The sequence below is a fragment of the Solanum dulcamara genome, chromosome 9, assembly GCF_947179165.1.
Source record: "Solanum dulcamara chromosome 9, daSolDulc1.2, whole genome shotgun sequence".
NCBI classification, from domain to species: domain Eukaryota; kingdom Viridiplantae; phylum Streptophyta; class Magnoliopsida; order Solanales; family Solanaceae; genus Solanum; species Solanum dulcamara.
Genome location: NC_077245.1, coordinates 17,464,777 through 17,482,549, shown reverse-complemented (window position 1 = coordinate 17,482,549; position 17,773 = coordinate 17,464,777). Strand labels below are relative to the sequence as shown.

The following is a 17,773-nucleotide window of genomic DNA, read 5'->3' as shown; positions in this document are numbered from 1 at the left end:
ATACTGGAGTGAACTATTGTTATAGGCAAACTCAATGAAAGGCAAATGGAATCTTAATTACCCTTCAAATCAATCACAAAAGCTCTCAACATATCTTTCAAATTCTTAATAGTTTGATCAACTTGACCATCGGTCTGAGGCTGAAAAAGTTGTACTAAGCTTAATTTGAGTACCAAAATCCTTCTGAAACAATCTCCAAAAATAAGAACTAAACTGAGTACTTCTGTCAGATATGATACACAATGGAACACCATGCAGCTTAACGAACTTTTGAATGTAAGGTATAGCATAATTCTCCATTGAATAAGAAGTCTTAATTGGAAGAAAATACACTGACTTAGTCAATCGATTACAACAATTCAAATCGAATCATGTTGATGGCGAGTGTGAGATAAATATTAATAAAGTCCATATTCAAGTCTTTCCACTTCTATGGAGGAATTCTAATATCTTGAGCTAAACCTCCCAATTTTTTATGGTCAATATTCACTTGTTGGAAATTCAAACACTTATCCATAAATTCCGCAATATCCTTTTTCATGTCATTCCATTAATAGAATTTCCTCAAATTCAGGTACATCTTAGTAGATCTCACATAAATAGAATATTGAGAACTATGAGCTTCCAATAAAATTTGTTCCTCAAACCATCAACATTCAGAACACTCAAACAACTTTGGTAATGGAGTATACCATATCCCCTTAGGAAAAAAACCACTATTGTATTTTCTGAAACCGCTTTCTTCAATTCAACTAGCCTTAGATTACTATCTTGTTTCACCAAAACATCTGATAGAAGAGATGATTCTGAGCCATTTTGCACAATAACACTACCAAGTAAAAATGTAACAAGGAGGAGAAAGCTCAACTTTGATTATTCCCTCAAGCTATTGGGTTTTAAATAGTGGAGTTTGACTACTATCCAATGTTGCAACATTGATCTCCTTTTCTCGTATAGCATTTGAAGAAGAAACAAAAACTCATGATCCCATATTTGACATTTTTGCGGAGGATTAATCTCATAGCAACAAGGTCTAAAATGGGAAAGCAAACCATAGGTAACATAATTATTGGAAAGAAACAAATATTAGTTAAATCTGACTGATCATAACTAATACACAAATAATTTACTATACTCCAAACAAAGAGAAATGATAGTATCAATTAAGAGTCCACCCTTGCTCAAAAAATCACAACAGTTAAATCTTAGTGAATGGATAATGAACCAAGAATGTATTAAGACCAATTACCACACCTGATGCATAAGTAGTTCCGAAGAACAATGCAAAAGTGTGATAGATGATTGATAACGACAAAAAAAGCGTAATTCCCCGGTGTCATAGGTTACCTTTCTATCTTCCTCCCCCGTGACGTTCCCAAAGCGATTGGGAATTGAAGAGGGGAGAACGAGCAGACATCAAACGATTAATGAGATTTTGATTTACCTGAATAATCCATCACATATTTGTACATGCTCTGCTGGATTAAGATGGGAGAGACGGTCAAACAACACATGAGCATGATACCTGGCAGTAATAAATGTTATCTGTAAAAGTATCCATATGTATAAATTATAAAAAAGAAGACAGAAGAGCGAAAGACCAAAATACCACAGAAGGAGTCAACAAACATGGAACTCAAATGATTTTACCTACATAGGATTACAGAAATATTTTACCTGCTGAACAATTAAAAAAGGGATATCTAGGGAAATTGAAGCATGCAAAATTAAACAAAAATGCTCTCAATTAATAGTTTGGTCTAACAATACCCCTGCCATCATTAGTTTAGTCCTAAAATGCCTCGCCACTAATAGTTTTGTCCAAAAATGTCCCTATTGTTACTTAATGGGTCAAAATGTTCTTTTTCCAATAAATATATTATATCTTTTCTTTTTAAAAACATTTTATTTTTAATAAATATAAAACTTTTAACAAACGCTATTCTTGTTTTTTTAGATAAGAGTAATTGTGTATTCACAAAAGGATCATCATTAAAAAAATGATGAGCACAGGTCACTTACAATCACATCAGAGCTTATCAAAACTACCCAATGGGAGATTACAAATTGCCTATGAAATCAACAAAAAGTTCTGTATCCCCCATCATATCATGTTTACACCACAAATACAAAAGACTAAGACAATTCATTCTAATCTTATGAATGTTGTTTCTTTTATCCTTGAAACATCTAGCGTTCCTTTCTTTCCACAGAGTCCACCAAATGCAAGCTGGGTTTAACTCCCACCAGTCTTCAGCAGAGTCTCTTCTTCCTATCTCCTTCCATCTGTCTAGTAAATCCTTAGTGGTCTGTGGAATTACCCAACACACACCAAGGATAAAAAAAATGTTCCATAGGTTAGTACCAACCTCGCAATGAAGGAATCAAGGAACAGATGCCCATGGAATTCAGCATCTTAGTCACACATAAAGCACCTTGAGCAGATCTATCTTACTTTCTTCTGAAGCATTCATGTGTTAAGCATGCCCTTCTACACACCAACCAAACAAAACATGAGACCTTTAGAGGTATTTTTATTTTCCAAATTAATTTCCATGGCCAGATTAGCATGACTTTACTGTGAACATTCCTTTACTTTGTAATCTCCATATAGGCTTATCAGGTTCGATAGAGGTACCTAGGAGGGCATTTAGAACCTGAAATAGGTTAATGACTCTCTCAATCTCCCAATCATTGAGGGCTCTTCTGAATAAGAGATTCCAACCTTGAGGGCTCCATAGCTGGAAGATTGTGTCCTTGCTCTGTTGGTTGCGCATAAACCGTGTGTTTAGGCATTCTTCTCCAATCCATAAATCGTACCAGATGTCAATTTTTCTGCCACTTCCCACCTCTAGTGAGATGTTACCTTTGAAATGTAGACATAGTCTTCTGATGGTTTTCCATGCACTACACCCAAATGATCCCAGAACCTCCTCAATGGACCAATGGCTTTGCATGCCATATTTCTCAATGATGACACTCTTCCATAATGGCAACTCTTCAGTGCAAAATCTCCACAAACATTACTGAATAAGACGAGTTCTGAAGACTTAGTTTTTTATACCCAGCCCCCCATGCATCCTGAGGAGAGTTAGTACGTCCCACTTGACTAGCTTATACCTCCATTCTCTCTGTTCCCACTCCAAAGAAAAGATCTTCTAAGTTGGTTGATCTTCCTCTTAATGCTCTTTGGGATAGGAAATAAACTCATCATATAGGATGTGAGTGCATCTAAGACTAATTTGACCAGTATCAACCTTCCTCCCAAAGAGAGGTATTGACTTTTCCCCCTTGCTAGTTTCCTGTCACATCTCTCCAGTACTTCATTCCACACTTATATGTCCTCATTTTTTTCTCCCAAAGGCATGCCCAGATACTTAGTAGGTAGTGTTGCTATTTGGCATCCCAGATTGCAAGCTAGCAACTCCATGTTACTTACATAATAATTGGGTAAAGGAAACTCTTTTGCCAATTAACATGGAGCCCAGATATACCTTCAAAGATAGTGAGAATTGCTCTGATGTGTCTAATTTGTGTCACCTCAGACTCACAGAAGATCAAAGAGTCATATGCATAGAGTAGATGGATAACCCCCAACTCCTTATCCATGTTGCCCTTCACCTTAGCTTTAAAACATTTTAACCATCCATCGCCATTTGCTTTTCTGAACATGTGGTTGAGTCCTTCCATGGCTAGAATGAACTAGAATGGTGAGAGAGGGTCTCCCTGCCTCAACCCCTGTTGTGATTGGAAGAAACCCTCAGTTTCCATTTATAATTATTGAGAGCATAACAGTGGATATGTAGAACCTTATCCAATTAAGCCACTTCCTTCCAAATTCCATGACCTTCAAAATCTTCAGCATAAAAGGCCAATTGACATGATCATATGCCTTTTCTATATCCAACTTACATAAAATTCCAGCATTTTTTTCCTCAACTCTAGAGTCCTCCAATTCATTAGCAATAAGTGTAGCATCCATAATTTGCCTACCTTTCAGAAAGGCCATTTGATGTACATCAACCAACTTCCTATTACAATCTTCAACCTCTCCATGATTAGTTTGGAAATAATCTTGTACACTCCTCATATCAAACTGTTAGGTATAAAATCTTTTAATTTTTCTGCTCCAGCTTTTTTAGGAATCAATGCAATGAAAGTGGCATTGAAGGACTATTCAAAAACTTCATTTTGATGAAAGTTATGAATTGTCAGCATCAGGTCTTCCTTTAATATTTCCTAACAGGATTTGAAAAAGCTCATTGTGTAGCCATCTGGACCTGGGGCTTTGCCTCCATCACACTGTTTTAAGCAATTTAAGACCTCGGTCTCAGCGAAAGGTCTTTGAATCCAGATCTGCTCCTCTTGAGAAATAGTTGGGCAATCCAAAAAGTCAAAACAAGGTCTCCAGTCCTCAGGTTCACTATAGAGTTTCCTATAGAAACCAACCATAGTGTTTCTGATTTCTAAAGGATCTTCTACAACCACCCCTCTGTCTATTAGCCTGTCAATGGTGTTGTTCCTTCATTGTGATGTTGTCATTCTTTGAAAAAATCGCTTGGATTCTTCATTTTTTGCCAGCTCTTCCAGTTCCACTACTATGGTGGCTCTTACCATCATTTCATCCACAGTCAAGTCCCTTGTTTCCTGAAACTCATCAATTTCAGCCAATTCTTCAAGTAGACTATTCTTTTTATTTACTAGCTTCCCAAAATTTGATTTGCTCCATTCCTTTAGCTTCTGCTTGAGAATTCTTAGTTTGACATTAAGCTTATAATCTGGGCATCCTTCAACCAAAAATTCAGTCCACCAAGCTTGGATCAAATCAGTGAAACCCTCCACTTTGAGCCACCAGATCTCAAACTTGAAGTTTGATCTTTTTTGTTCCCAATTTCCACATTTTAACATGATAGGGCAATGATCAGAGAGCACCCTAGGTAGCAACTTTTGTTTGATAGTTTTGACCTTTTCTTCCCATTCTGTAGAAAATAAGAATCTATCTATTCTAGCTGCGGTGTGATGATTAATGCCTCTAAACCAAGAAAAGATTCCGCCATTAAAATGAGGGTCATGTAATTCCATCTCTTGTATCCACCTTGAGAAGCCAGACATAACAAAAGTGATTATGTCACATCCTCTTCTTTCTTCCATGGTTCTGTTGGTGTTAATGTCTACATATGTGAGCCAAGGACCATCACATAAGGTTCTGACTGCAGCCAACTCCTCCCAAAATAGTAGCTTCTCATTTCTAGTATGTGGAGCATACACTCCAGTGAGGTACCAGGTAAAGAAGTTATGAGTTGATACAAACTCATAGTTAATGGTGGTGGCCTATTTTAACTTGAGTCCCACTCCAAATTCTACAGTTCCACACCAAAATCCCCCCCCCCCTCCACACACACACACACAACTATCCTCAACCTCTAGGTAGCCACATTTAATCCACCTACATGATAATAACTGCTTGTCCATTGCTTCAACTTCCTTGCTTATCTTTGTTTCTTGAAGGCAGTAAATATCAGCTTTCCATTTTTGCATTAAACTATTCACCATTGTTCTCCTTTTTTGGCTGGTTAACCCCCTTACATTCGATGTCAACAGATTAACTTTCATTTAAAAGTTAAACTCAAGTTCCTCCCCCTACTTTTGCTACCTTCCACTTCATTAAAGCTGGATTTTAGGTTTTTCAACTCATTTTTTCCAATTCCTCTACTCATTGGAGTAGACACTGCCTTCCCAGGCCCTTTATTATCTAACAATTATTTTCTCTCATCAATCTTCATTAACATTGCTGTGGTTACCTTTTCAAATCCTTCGAAAGCCACCCCATAAGTATTGTTCAGTTCTAAGATATTTGAATTAACCCAATTTGATGCTTTTGTCTCGATAACTTCTTGAGAAATTAGAAGTTGAATATTGACTACATCAGCATTAAGGATATGTTGTATCTGCAAATTGTGTTCTGTCTCTTGTGTGTTATTGGTAAGCAGTCAATACAGGTCGGCCCAGCCCATCCGAGCCCATACAGGCTTTGTAACTTTACAGGTCAGGCAGTCTGGCCCATTATTTTGGCAGGACAAAAAACAGCCAGCCCAATCCACAACTACGTGAGCTACGGGCAGCGCCAGGCCAGTCTATTTTTTTAAAAAATAAATATTCTAATTGAACGAAGTTCTTGTGATGGTGTTTCAGCTCCTTTCCGTCCAGTCATACCATTCGCCAACCATTCCATTGATTCTTTTGATGTCGAAAGACTTGAAGCCTGTAGCAAAGTAAATACAATCCTCTATAGTAAAGAAAGGTTTACAAAAAGGAAAGGGTGAGGGAGAGAGGTTCACGGTGATCAGAAGGACCACCGGAAGGGAGAGGTTTGGGTGGGCCTAAGCCATTTCTTGGATGTTGTGCCTGGAAGAAAAAAAAGCTTTTATTTCAATGTCGAATATCTATTCTTGTTTGTTTTCCTTTCAAAATCACAATATTTCTTCTTAATCTTATTTTATCAATTAAAATAGAATATCTACATGCACCATTTTAACCGAAAATATAGGTATATATATATATACTTATACACGGAAAACTACACAAAATAGACCAATTGTGAAATATTTACCCAAATTGGACCCAACTCAATATTTACCTTCATAGACTAATGGCCCAAACTATTTACCTTCTTACTCCACTTTCTCCCTTTCAATCCCTTCCCTTGTTCCTATTTGATACCATCAGAGTATATTATACTTTGATGATATCAAGAAATTTATCAAGAAGGAAGAGACAGTGCTTCAACGAAACTGTTTGATACCATCAGAGTATCTTATATACTCTCATGGTATCAAATGCGCGAAATAGTTAAAAACAAGGGGTATGAAAATAATGGAGTATCCAATGGTAAATAGTTTCTTTTTGGGGGTATAACAATAATTATCCTTCATATATATATATATATACACACACAAGATCATAGTAACCCCATCATAGTTTCATTTCGATAATGATAAAAAGAATTCTAATAAAATAGAAAATATCTTTGTATCTTAATCGTTTTCCAATTAAAATAGAATAAGCATTTGCTAATGAAAAATTTATTATTAGGAAAAGAATATGTTTAAAAAGAAATGAAATAATATATTTATTTGGGAATGGGCAATTTTTTACCCTTTTAAGTAACAAAAGGAGCATTTTGGACCAAAATATTGACGACAAGGGCATTTTTAGACCAAATTATTGAGTACATTTTTGTTCAATTTCACATAGCTCAAGGGCATTTTTGACCCTCTTCCGATCAAAGTAACCCTACTCTAAAATGAATTCTTCCAACAGAGAATACTCCAAAGGATGGTTACTAAATTTGCATAACCCATCATGAAAGGAAAAAAAAATGAGCTTATGAAACAAATCACGAGTAAAATACTTTGCAATTATACAAAGATTAATTAGGAAAACACTGATTAAAACCTCACAAGTATGTAAAAAAACTCTTAAGAGTTGTAGGCTGCTAGCTAGACCACACCGCAAATAATCCACTAAATTAGAACTGAGATAGATTTAAAAGTTGAAACAACCAGTGTAATCCCACAAGTGGAGTTTGAGGAGGGTAGGAATGTACGCAAACCTTTACCCCTAACTTCATAGGGTAGAGAGGTTTGGAATTCCTTCCGATATACCCTCAGAACAGGCAGATAAAAGAATGGATATTATACGCCTAATGTCTGGCACAAAGACAAAAGTAAGCTGCTCTCTCACTAGACAAAAGAACTGATATTTACTTTCTAGAAGAAAAGGAGAGACCCAAAAGCTATAGTCAAAATATAAAACCAAGAGAAAAGATAGTCGAACAATTACATACATAAAATCACTCGGAGCAAAGTAAAGATGAACAGATGAACAGAACACACACACCAGCAAATGCAAAGGTAAGGTTATAAACATGGAACTTCGAAATCAAACTTACCAGTCATCCACTTCAAGAAATCCCATAAGCAAGCCCAGGGGTTGACTATTTTCTAGCTCCGAGGAACGCTCAGCAACTGCCTCTGTTTCCATGTCCAATGCAGCATACAGATCCACTGTCACATCTCCTTGTTTCTCTTCATCCATGAGATCCTTTCCAGTAGCAGCAAGATTTATTCTACCTATTTTGTTAGCCTACATGAATCCAAGAGGAAAGCTAAAATAACCTCCTAACCAAATTAGCATGCCGAACTTCAAGCTAAAATACCCGCATTGAACAGAAGTATTCACACTAGAAAAAGTTGGAACCTCATCAAGTCTCTTAGCTGAAAATGCATTGTAATGGTCAAAAGCATCCCCCTCCTTGGGAAGTAAATGTGCATAACTGAAACAAAAACCAGGTCACCAGTAGCAATAAGTTGAATTAAATCTAATAGTCCAGATTACCTACCAAGAGGTGACTAGAAAGCCCAATTATGCTTTGGGCCTTAAGCAACTCAAATTAATCAGTAGATGCTTTTGCTTAGAATAAGCAACTTCTTATATCAATAAAAAGAGGATGTAAAGATCTTACTTATTTTCCCAGAAAGAGAAGACAAATAAGTAGCATATTTCTTTCCCTGTATACATTTTTATTAAGCTTACAAGTCTCTGCCTTTTGTTACCTACCTAATGCCCATTGACACCAATCTCAGGGCAACATCCTTTTTTATTATTATTAAACGATCTTTTCGATGAAAACATTCATACTATCCTTATAGAAGCAGTATGTTGTAAACAAAAGAAGCCATGAAAAACACACACGAGATGCTCTTACACTCCTTAAAAATACTTTTATTTGGTCCAACGAATAATAGTACCTTTGATTAGCTATTTTGTTCAACTATCATAATTCATACTACATCAATGTAGTCCCCGTTTCAAAACATATTACAACCTAATAGACTCCATCTGTGCTTTTTATCACAAATAGTCTAAGACGTCAAAAAGGTCTTCTACCTGTACTAATACTTCTTGTTTACACCAAAAATAATAAAGAGCTAAAGAATTCATCTTAAAAATCTGTAAATTGTTCTTCTTCTCTCAAAATACCTTTGATTCCTTTCTTTCCACACTGTCCACCATATGCAAGCTGGACAATCTTCCATCTCTCTTCCTTTAATGTCGTATTGCCCACATTGATCCAGCAATTTAGAAGTTGTGCTATGTTTCTTGGTTTCACCCAAGTGATCTTTCTAAGAATGCTAAACATTCTCCATATTGATAAGCCCATTTGCAATGCAAAAAGAGATGGTTGATTGTCTCTACCTGTTCCTCACATAAGTAGCACTTGAACATAGTTGGAACTTCCTCTTCCTTCATGCGATTACCCACCTGGAATCTAATACTAGATAGAAGCAGAGGCTAGAGATTTCTTACTGATCTCCAGATACCACATCCATATGGTGTAGTCACCATCTTTGTCATCCACCTATTCTCCATCTCATATTTTGCCCTGCCACCGCTTTCCATAGCATATTCTCTCCTGTCATAAACTTCCACAACCATTTTACCATAAGGCTTTTGTTTTGCCTTTTCATGTTCCTGATCCCCATTCCCCCTCTTTCTTGTTTTTTATGACCTCTTCCCACTTGACTAAAAAGAATTTCTTTTTATCTTCATTTCCCTGCCATAAGAAGTTTCTTCTCAAAGCATGTATCCTCTTTATGACATTGTCTGGTGCTGGGAACACAGACATCATGTAAGCAGGTAATGCATCAAGCACATTGTTAACCATAGTTAGTCTACCTCCCCTAGACAAGTATTGGCTCTTCCCGTTTGTCAACTTCTTCTCACACTTTTCTATCACTCCATTCCAAATCCCCTTTGATTTGCTCTTTGAACCCAAAGGCATACCTAGGTATATAGTTGGTAGCTCCCCTACTCTACCACCCAAAACTTCTGCCAATCTATCCACCCCAGCCACTTCATTAATGGGATAAATGAAGCTCTTTCCCTAGTTGATGCGTAATCCAAAAACTGCTTCGAAGGTGATGAATATTACTCTTAGAATCAACATTTGTTCTCACTGCTTCACAAAAAATAAGAGTACCATCTACATATTGTAGATGAGTGATCTCCAAGTCATTTAGTGCACTATTGTCCACTTGGAAGCCCCTTACCCAACCCTTCACCTTTGTTGTCAGAATCATATTACTCAAGCCTTCCATGGCTAATAGATGAACTGGAGACCTCTACTTCCCTCGGTACCTTTTCCCCATCACCCTTCACCTTGATTCGAGCCCAGTGAAGGTGGTTCTTGAGGTTTGTTTCTTCCTCTGTCTCGATGAACCCGCTGCATTGGTCTCCGATTTTTCTGAAGATTTTCTGGAATCATAAGTTCAAAGGGTCCCATAACTCTTATCCATACCAAATCTCTCTTTACTTTCTCTGGCCAGCAGCCGAGGTTAGCTTCCACCCTTCAAAGACTAAGCTCATCTTCTTCCAAACCCATTTCCCCAACATGACATGTTCTGCTGCTACTCTTGATGGGAGTTCAAATAGGAATTGATTGTCGTTCATAGCAAAGAAGCTTACTCATATGGCTGATCTCCACGTGTTGCAAGCCCCTCTTCTTACATCATTCAAAGATGGGGTCTCCTGTGGTGTACCTTGAAATCTGCTGACGATGCATCTATTGAGAAGATTTGTCTCCACCAACAGTGCTACATATGCAACCTCTATGCGAGCATCATTTGCATGGACCTTTGCTTTCTTCATGGAGTTTGTCATCCACCTGCTGCTATGAACTGCCTCCTTATAGGATGTGCTTGATTGCATTTCAATGTTTACTTGAGTGTTTAGCTCCATTGTAGGCTGATAGATGAACTTAAATATTTTGTGGACAATATTACACCATCCCCCTTTGTATGAAGATTTCGGTGTAATAATTACAGATTTATTCTATCCTTGAATAGCAATAAAACTGATATATATGCCATTTTCATTGTATTTAAGAGAGCAATAGAACTCTGCAAAATGGTCCTTCAGATTCCGTCTCCTAATAACTTTTCCTTGTACCTTGGATGCCTCAATAAATATTGAGACCAACCACCGCAAGACTTTAATGCTAATCTTTCTCTTCTCATTAAGTTTCTGCTACTCTCTGTCCACTCGTACCAGGAATATGTTCTTTTGCATCTGGTGATTTGTATGATTTAAATCCTGCATTGTAATAAATGTTGTTATACCCTGGTGATACGAATCTAGCCATAGTTGCTGGAAAAAGGCCCCCCGATCAGTGGCTACTCAATCTTAGCTTAGAATAGGCTAACCTCAAAAGTCGTGCCTGGGAGCATTTTTTAACTTCAATTATATAAACTTGATTTTTTTAATCCTAAAACCATTACTCTCTAAGGTGCTTCTCTCCATAGTTCAAGCTTTTCGTTGACACTTCGTCAATTATATCAATATCATCAGCAAATAGCATACCAACAACAACATACCCAGTGAGATCCCACCTAGTAGGGTCTGGGGAAGGTAGTGTACGTAGGCTTTACCACTACCTCATGGAGGTAGAGAAGTTGTTTCCGAAACATCAGCAAATAGCATACAATAAAAACTATGTTTTGACCAATTAGCCCTTCAAGGCCAATGGAGAAACATTTGTTCTTGACCTAAAGCCTTCTCCGGCAAACCCATCTTCAACATGCTCCGAGACAACTTCCCCCTTCCCACTACACTGCCTCTTACAAATATGAAGTATTGCAAGCTTGATGCTTGTCTTATGTTTGTCGAAATGTCAACATGGCTCGAATATATTGTATAGTAGTTCATAGTAGTCTTGTTACTGGTTATTGTAGATTGAAACAACAAAGGAACGTTTGATCGTCGCAATGAGCTAAAGGATTGGAATCAAGAAATAATAGATGTTAATCATGTCATTGACCAAGTGCAAACTAAGAGTAGCAGTTGCAACATAGTTTTCATTGAATCATAAAAGACAAACAATCACATCCACCGTTAAGATCCAAATCCTATCTAGCACATGTTTCTCCCAAGCCAACAAGTGCAGAACACAACTTATCTAGAATTAAAGAATGGGTCCTTAACAGGGTAGCATATGAAAATTAATGCACTTTTATCTATTTTCTCCATCCTAAAACTTGACCCACTTTGATAGCTCGGAGATGTAATTCTCTTTATTACTCCATCCACCATTAAGATCCAAATCCTATCTAGCACCATACTTCTCCCAAGCCAACAAGTGCAGAACTCAACTTCTCCAGAATTAAAAAATACGTCCATAGCAAAGCAGCACACAAAAACTGATGTACTTCTCTTTATTTTTTTCCAGAATTAAAGAATGGGTCCATAGCAAGGTAGCACACAAAAACTGATGTACTTCTCTTCATTTTCTCCATCCTAAGACTCATCAATAGCTTAGAGATTTTTTCACAAGTTCAATAAAAATGTTTGAAATAATAGCTTCAAATGCTAGACTATCCAAACAAAGAGACACGAGTAAGGCACACAAAAGAATAAAGGAGATCAGGCTAACCAGTTTGTTAACACGTTGACGATTTTCTCCCGGTAATGACAGCTACAAAGCAAAAAATATTTCATGTGTATCAGTATGATAAATGTCCTAAAAGAATATTCACAATGCCATTGCATAAATTAGCAAGTGCATAGGCAAGGAACAAGAGCTAGCTTCTTGCTAATTTTTGCTGAATCAAGCTCTTCATTTAGAAAAGGAATATCCATTAAATTTTTCTCTTATTTAATATGTGAAACCAAAAGAACTATATAAGCGATATCAACAAAAGTCTCGCTTAGGTTGGTATTTTTCTCTGGGATCTGGATTGATTTTGGAATAATTGATTCCCTTGAAAAATAATACATGTTAACAGCAAATAATTCTGGAATAATTGGTTTTAGATAAGAAAAATCCGGACAGTATATGTCCCCTGCATCCTATTGTAACTCACACATCTGTACTGATAATAACCAAAGAAACCCTGAGAAATCACTCCTATTTTCCAGCTATACCTAGTGCCACTAATGCTAGTGCTAACAACATATAGTCAAGTTTGGCCTTCTGAATTGAGCTTTTACAAGTCGATACTCGACTAAATATACTCATCAATTCATTAAACTAAGCTAATGCTAAGAAATAGTATTCACAGAACTCCAACAAAGAAATTTGATGTTTCAGGTTGGAGGTTTTTAAGCCAAAATCAAGTGGTGTTTGTTTGATATCTAAAGCATCAAGTGAATGAAAACAAACAAAGATACCCCTGTATCCTTCTATTTATGTCTATTTTCACATATTAAGAGTCAAAAAGTAAACAAATATGGACAATAATTTCAGGATTAATAGTTGACAATAAGAAGAAATGGGAATACGAAAACTCACATGATGAGCCAATTGGGTAACAATATCAGCCAAACTCGACCCTAGCTCCTCCTGGGATGCATAATCCACAAACTCCACACACTCTAATGCCATTTTACATTTCTGAAAGGGCAATTCACCTCGAACCTTAAAAACAACCCAAAACAATCAATTCACAGACCTTAAAGCAACAAACCAATGAAAATCAACGCTAACGAAAATATCCTTTCAGGGTGTTTTGTTTGAATTCTTTTATATGATCTAATCAGTATGTTGTTTTAAATTCAATAAATTTACAAACAGAAAGTAGTGTTTTGCAGCAAATAACCAACTAATCTCATCCAAAACGATCAATAATTTATCAATTAGCTATTTATTGACTTTCCAAATAATCAAACTTGTCAGAAAATCACCTTTTTTTTAGCAACTAACCAAATTTTTAAATAAATGGAATAAGCTTTTCTATTAGTTATGTAATAATGGATTTTTTAAATTATCAAAGTTGTCCCTTTTTTTGCAGATAGCCAACTATTAGTTCAAAAAGTTACTAGTGAATTATCTAATAATTGTTTTTCTACATAATCAGACATAGGAAATAAGGAAGTAATATTTCAACAAAATGAATGGATTTTACTCAATTATATAAATATAAGCATGGAACTTGCAAATAATCCTAAGTATCTAAAATGAAACATAAATAAATAAATGAATGAATACCATAACCCAGCAGAGCTCATAGAGAAAGCGAAGAGTGGGAAGTGGTTGAGAGAACTTGAAGCTAGTGTTTCCATTTTTCAACTCTTTGATGGAGTCCTCTGTAAAGTACAAATACTCCAAAGGTGAAAGAGACATTTTTGTTGTCGGGAAATGACAAACCCTGCGAGCTAGGGTTTCTTCACTTGCTTCTTAAGAATTAAGATAGAGAAACACCAAATCCTAAATTGGGGAATTTTCCATGGGTCACTACAGATATCAAGCTTTTTTTAGGGTTTCGGAGCTTCAAGGAAAATGAATGCCTCTGTACGACAAATTTGTCATCCTTCTTTTTTATTAATTATGGGCTAATTTTAAATATATAGGATAAAGTAAAGGTAAATTACTTAGTTGAATTGAACGTGTTTTAAAAAATATTTATTATTTTTAAATATATTTTTATTTTAATAATATTTTAATTAAATAAGATAATATATTATTTTTTTATTTGGGGAAAAGAAAAAGGGCGCGTCATTATTTCTCTTTCTTTTAGGGCTTTTTCTTCATTTTTTCTAGCGTCATTATCCCTCTCTTTTTCTTAGGGCTTTTTCTTCATTTTTCTAACTCATCATTCTTTCTTTATTCCTTTATCTTTTTGTTTGTTTCAAACGAAACTCATAGGTTTTAGGTGCACGATTGTAATGGAAGGTCAAAAATCTTTTAGAAAAAACCCACGAATTTGAATTGTTGATTCAGCAGACGGTGGTGAAATGAATGCCGGTCCTACTTTTAGTTTGAGAATTTCTGCAAATCAATCTCCAGAAGAAGGTGGTGGTGAGGTTAATCAAAATTTTCAAGCAATGTATGTGAAGAAAAAGGGCAATAGAAGTTAGAAAAAAAATCACTGAGTTGAGTTCTAAATCTAAATCAAAATGAAAACAAGTTGATGTTGCATCGACATCTAAGAAAGTTGTTGACAGATGATTTTGAGGATTTATCTCCTCAATTTCAGTCAATTTTGACAATAATAAAAAGGCTTCCTTCTTACAGCCTTTGAAGTCCACTCCAAATTGTTGGCCAAGTTTGAACATGTTGTCCTGTACCCATGCATTAGCATTATCTGCATAATTTTCTTCTTCATCACCATTGTAAACTTGTAAAGGCTCTGGGTCTGCATACATGACCAGAAGAGAATCTGAAAAATCAGTCTCTGTAGCATCATCATCATGGACCAAACTGGTCTACTTATCGTGCTCTTGGCCCCCATATTTTTGTATGGTGTATTGCTCCTTTTCCTCGGTTCCTTAACCATTGTGTCTTCACTTTCGGCTCTTTTATCACTTAGCTCCATCTCGCTTTCAAAAAGAACAAAATTCTCATGAACTTCTTCTTTTCTTTGAGGTGTGATAAGTTATGTGAAAGACTCACAAAAAAGCCTTTTGTTTTGGTTTGGGCTTAAGTGAATTAAATCAGCATCAGCCGTAATGTAGGAGGGATTGGCCTTTTTGGTTGAGAGTCCACTACTTAAAAGCCCACTAAGACCTTTGTCTCTTGAAACCCTTCCATCTATTGACAGCTGTACTCCACAGGTCCCCACTGCACTATTCAAATTTTGGGCTAGCCCCATATCCTCCACATGTTTATCTTTCCCCATAAGTACTTCTTCCATGTAAGTATCAAAAGATGAGACACCTTTCCCTACTTTTTCCTTACCTTTTCAATGCAAACGTCTGAAAAGACTTTATTTCACAGCTAGACCCTACCTCCTCCTTCTCCGGCTCCCTTTTTCGGTAAGATGCCGGTTCTTCACACCAGATTGGTAGTGAGGAGGTCAGATTTTCATCTGAGACTTCAATGGAAACTGGAATTTTTTCCCTGGGCCCTTTCACTCTAATTCTTGCCCACCTCAGGTGATTTTTGAGCTCTATCTCCTCATTTTCCAGCCAACCGCCATACTCTGCTCCAATTTCCTCATTGTCTTCTCATCCCAAAGATGTAGGGGCATACCCAAAACCCTAACCCAGAACCAGTCGTACTTGGTGGACTTCGGTATTGCATTGGAAGTTGGACTCCACCACTCGAGATTCAGAGCTTGTCCTTTTCTCTCCCATTCTCCCATGAGGATATGTTCCGCTGCCCTTCTTGATGGAAATTCAAAGAGGAATTGGAATCCATTCATGTCGAAAACTTGAAGGTTTGGGACCCCCTTCCAAGTCTGAGATGCCCATCTCCTGACGTCATTACGAGTGGGGGCTTCTCCTCCAATGAATATGCCGACCAAGCATCTTTGTGAGAGAGTATTCTTCTCCCAACATGGTGTCTTATTTAATATGTGAAACCAAAAGAACTATATAAGCGATATCAACAAAAGTCTCGCTTAGGTTGGTATTTTTCTCTGGGATCTGGATTGATTTTGGAATAATTGATTCCCTTGGAAAATAATACATGTTAACAGCAAATAATTCTGGAATAATTGGTTTTAGATAAGAAAAATCCGGACAGTATATGTCCCCTGCATCCTATTGTAACTCACACATCTGTACTGATAATAACCAAAGAAACCCTGAGAAATCACTCCTATTTTCCAGCTATACCTAGTGCCACTAATGCTAGTGCTAACAACATATAGTCAAGTTTGGCCTTCTGAATTGAGCTTTTACAAGTCGATACTCGACTAAATATACTCATCAATTCATTAAACTAAGCTAATGCTAAGAAATAGTATTCACAGAACTCCAACAAAGAAATTTGATGTTTCAGGTTGGAGGTTTTTAAGCCAAAATCAAGTGGTGTTTGTTTGATATCTAAAGCATCAAGTGAATGAAAACAAACAAAGATACCCCTGTATCCTTCTATTTATGTCTATTTTCACATATTAAGAGTCAAAAAGTAAACAAATATGGACAATAATTTCAGGATTAATAGTTGACAATAAGAAGAAATGGGAATACGAAAACTCACATGATGAGCCAATTGGGTAACAATATCAGCCAAACTCGACCCTAGCTCCTCCTGGGATGCATAATCCACAAACTCCACACACTCTAATGCCATTTTACATTTCTGAAAGGGCAATTCACCTCGAACCTTAAAAACAACCCAAAACAATCAATTCACAGACCTTAAAGCAACAAACCAATGAAAATCAACGCTAACGAAAATATCCTTTCAGGGTGTTTTGTTTGAATTCTTTTATATGATCTAATCTGTATGTTGTTTTAAATTCAATAAATTTACAAACAGAAAGTAGTGTTTTGCAGCAAATAACCAACTAATCTCATCCAAAACGATCAATAATTTATCAATTAGCTATTTATTGACTTTCCAAATAATCAAACTTGTCAGAAAATCACCTTTTTTTTAGCAACTAACCAAATTTTTAAATAAATGGAATAAGCTTTTCTATCAGTTATGTAATAATGGATTTTTTAAATTATCAAAGTTGTCCCTTTTTTTGCAGATAGCCAACTATTAGTTCAAAAAGTTACTAGTGAATTATCTAATAATTGTTTTTCTACATAATCAGACATAGGAAATAAGGAAGTAATATTTCAACAAAATGAATGGATTTTACTCAATTATATAAATATAAGCATGGAACTTGCAAATAATCCTAAGTATCTAAAACGAAACATAAATAAATAAATGAATGAATACCATAACCCAGCAGAGCTCATAGAGAAAGCGAAGAGTGGGAAGTGGTTGAGAGAACTTGAAGCTAGTGTTTCCATTTTTCAACTCTTTGATGGAGTC

General features: G+C 36.3%; 1 protein-coding gene across 2 annotated transcripts; it reads right to left on the bottom strand.

The window, feature by feature from the left end:
* Window positions 1-1,209: 1,209 nt before the first annotated feature.
* Window positions 1,210-12,570, bottom strand: LOC129903091 (THO complex subunit 2-like). 2 transcript variants are annotated; one of them, XM_055978577.1, is made up of 4 exons: window positions 12,491-12,570; window positions 8,260-8,335; window positions 7,952-8,145; window positions 1,210-1,525 (listed from the first exon to the last, which is right to left on the bottom strand). In XM_055978577.1, exons 1-4 carry the CDS (start codon window positions 12,553-12,555, stop codon window positions 1,441-1,443), a joined length of 420 nt encoding a protein of 139 aa, XP_055834552.1. In that variant the 5' UTR covers window positions 12,556-12,570; the 3' UTR covers window positions 1,210-1,440. The 2 variants fall into 2 exon arrangements, with proteins under 2 accessions (XP_055834552.1, XP_055834553.1); XM_055978578.1 differs by lacking the exon at window positions 12,491-12,570 and adding an exon at window positions 9,043-10,814.
* Window positions 12,571-17,773: the final 5,203 nt, after the last annotated feature.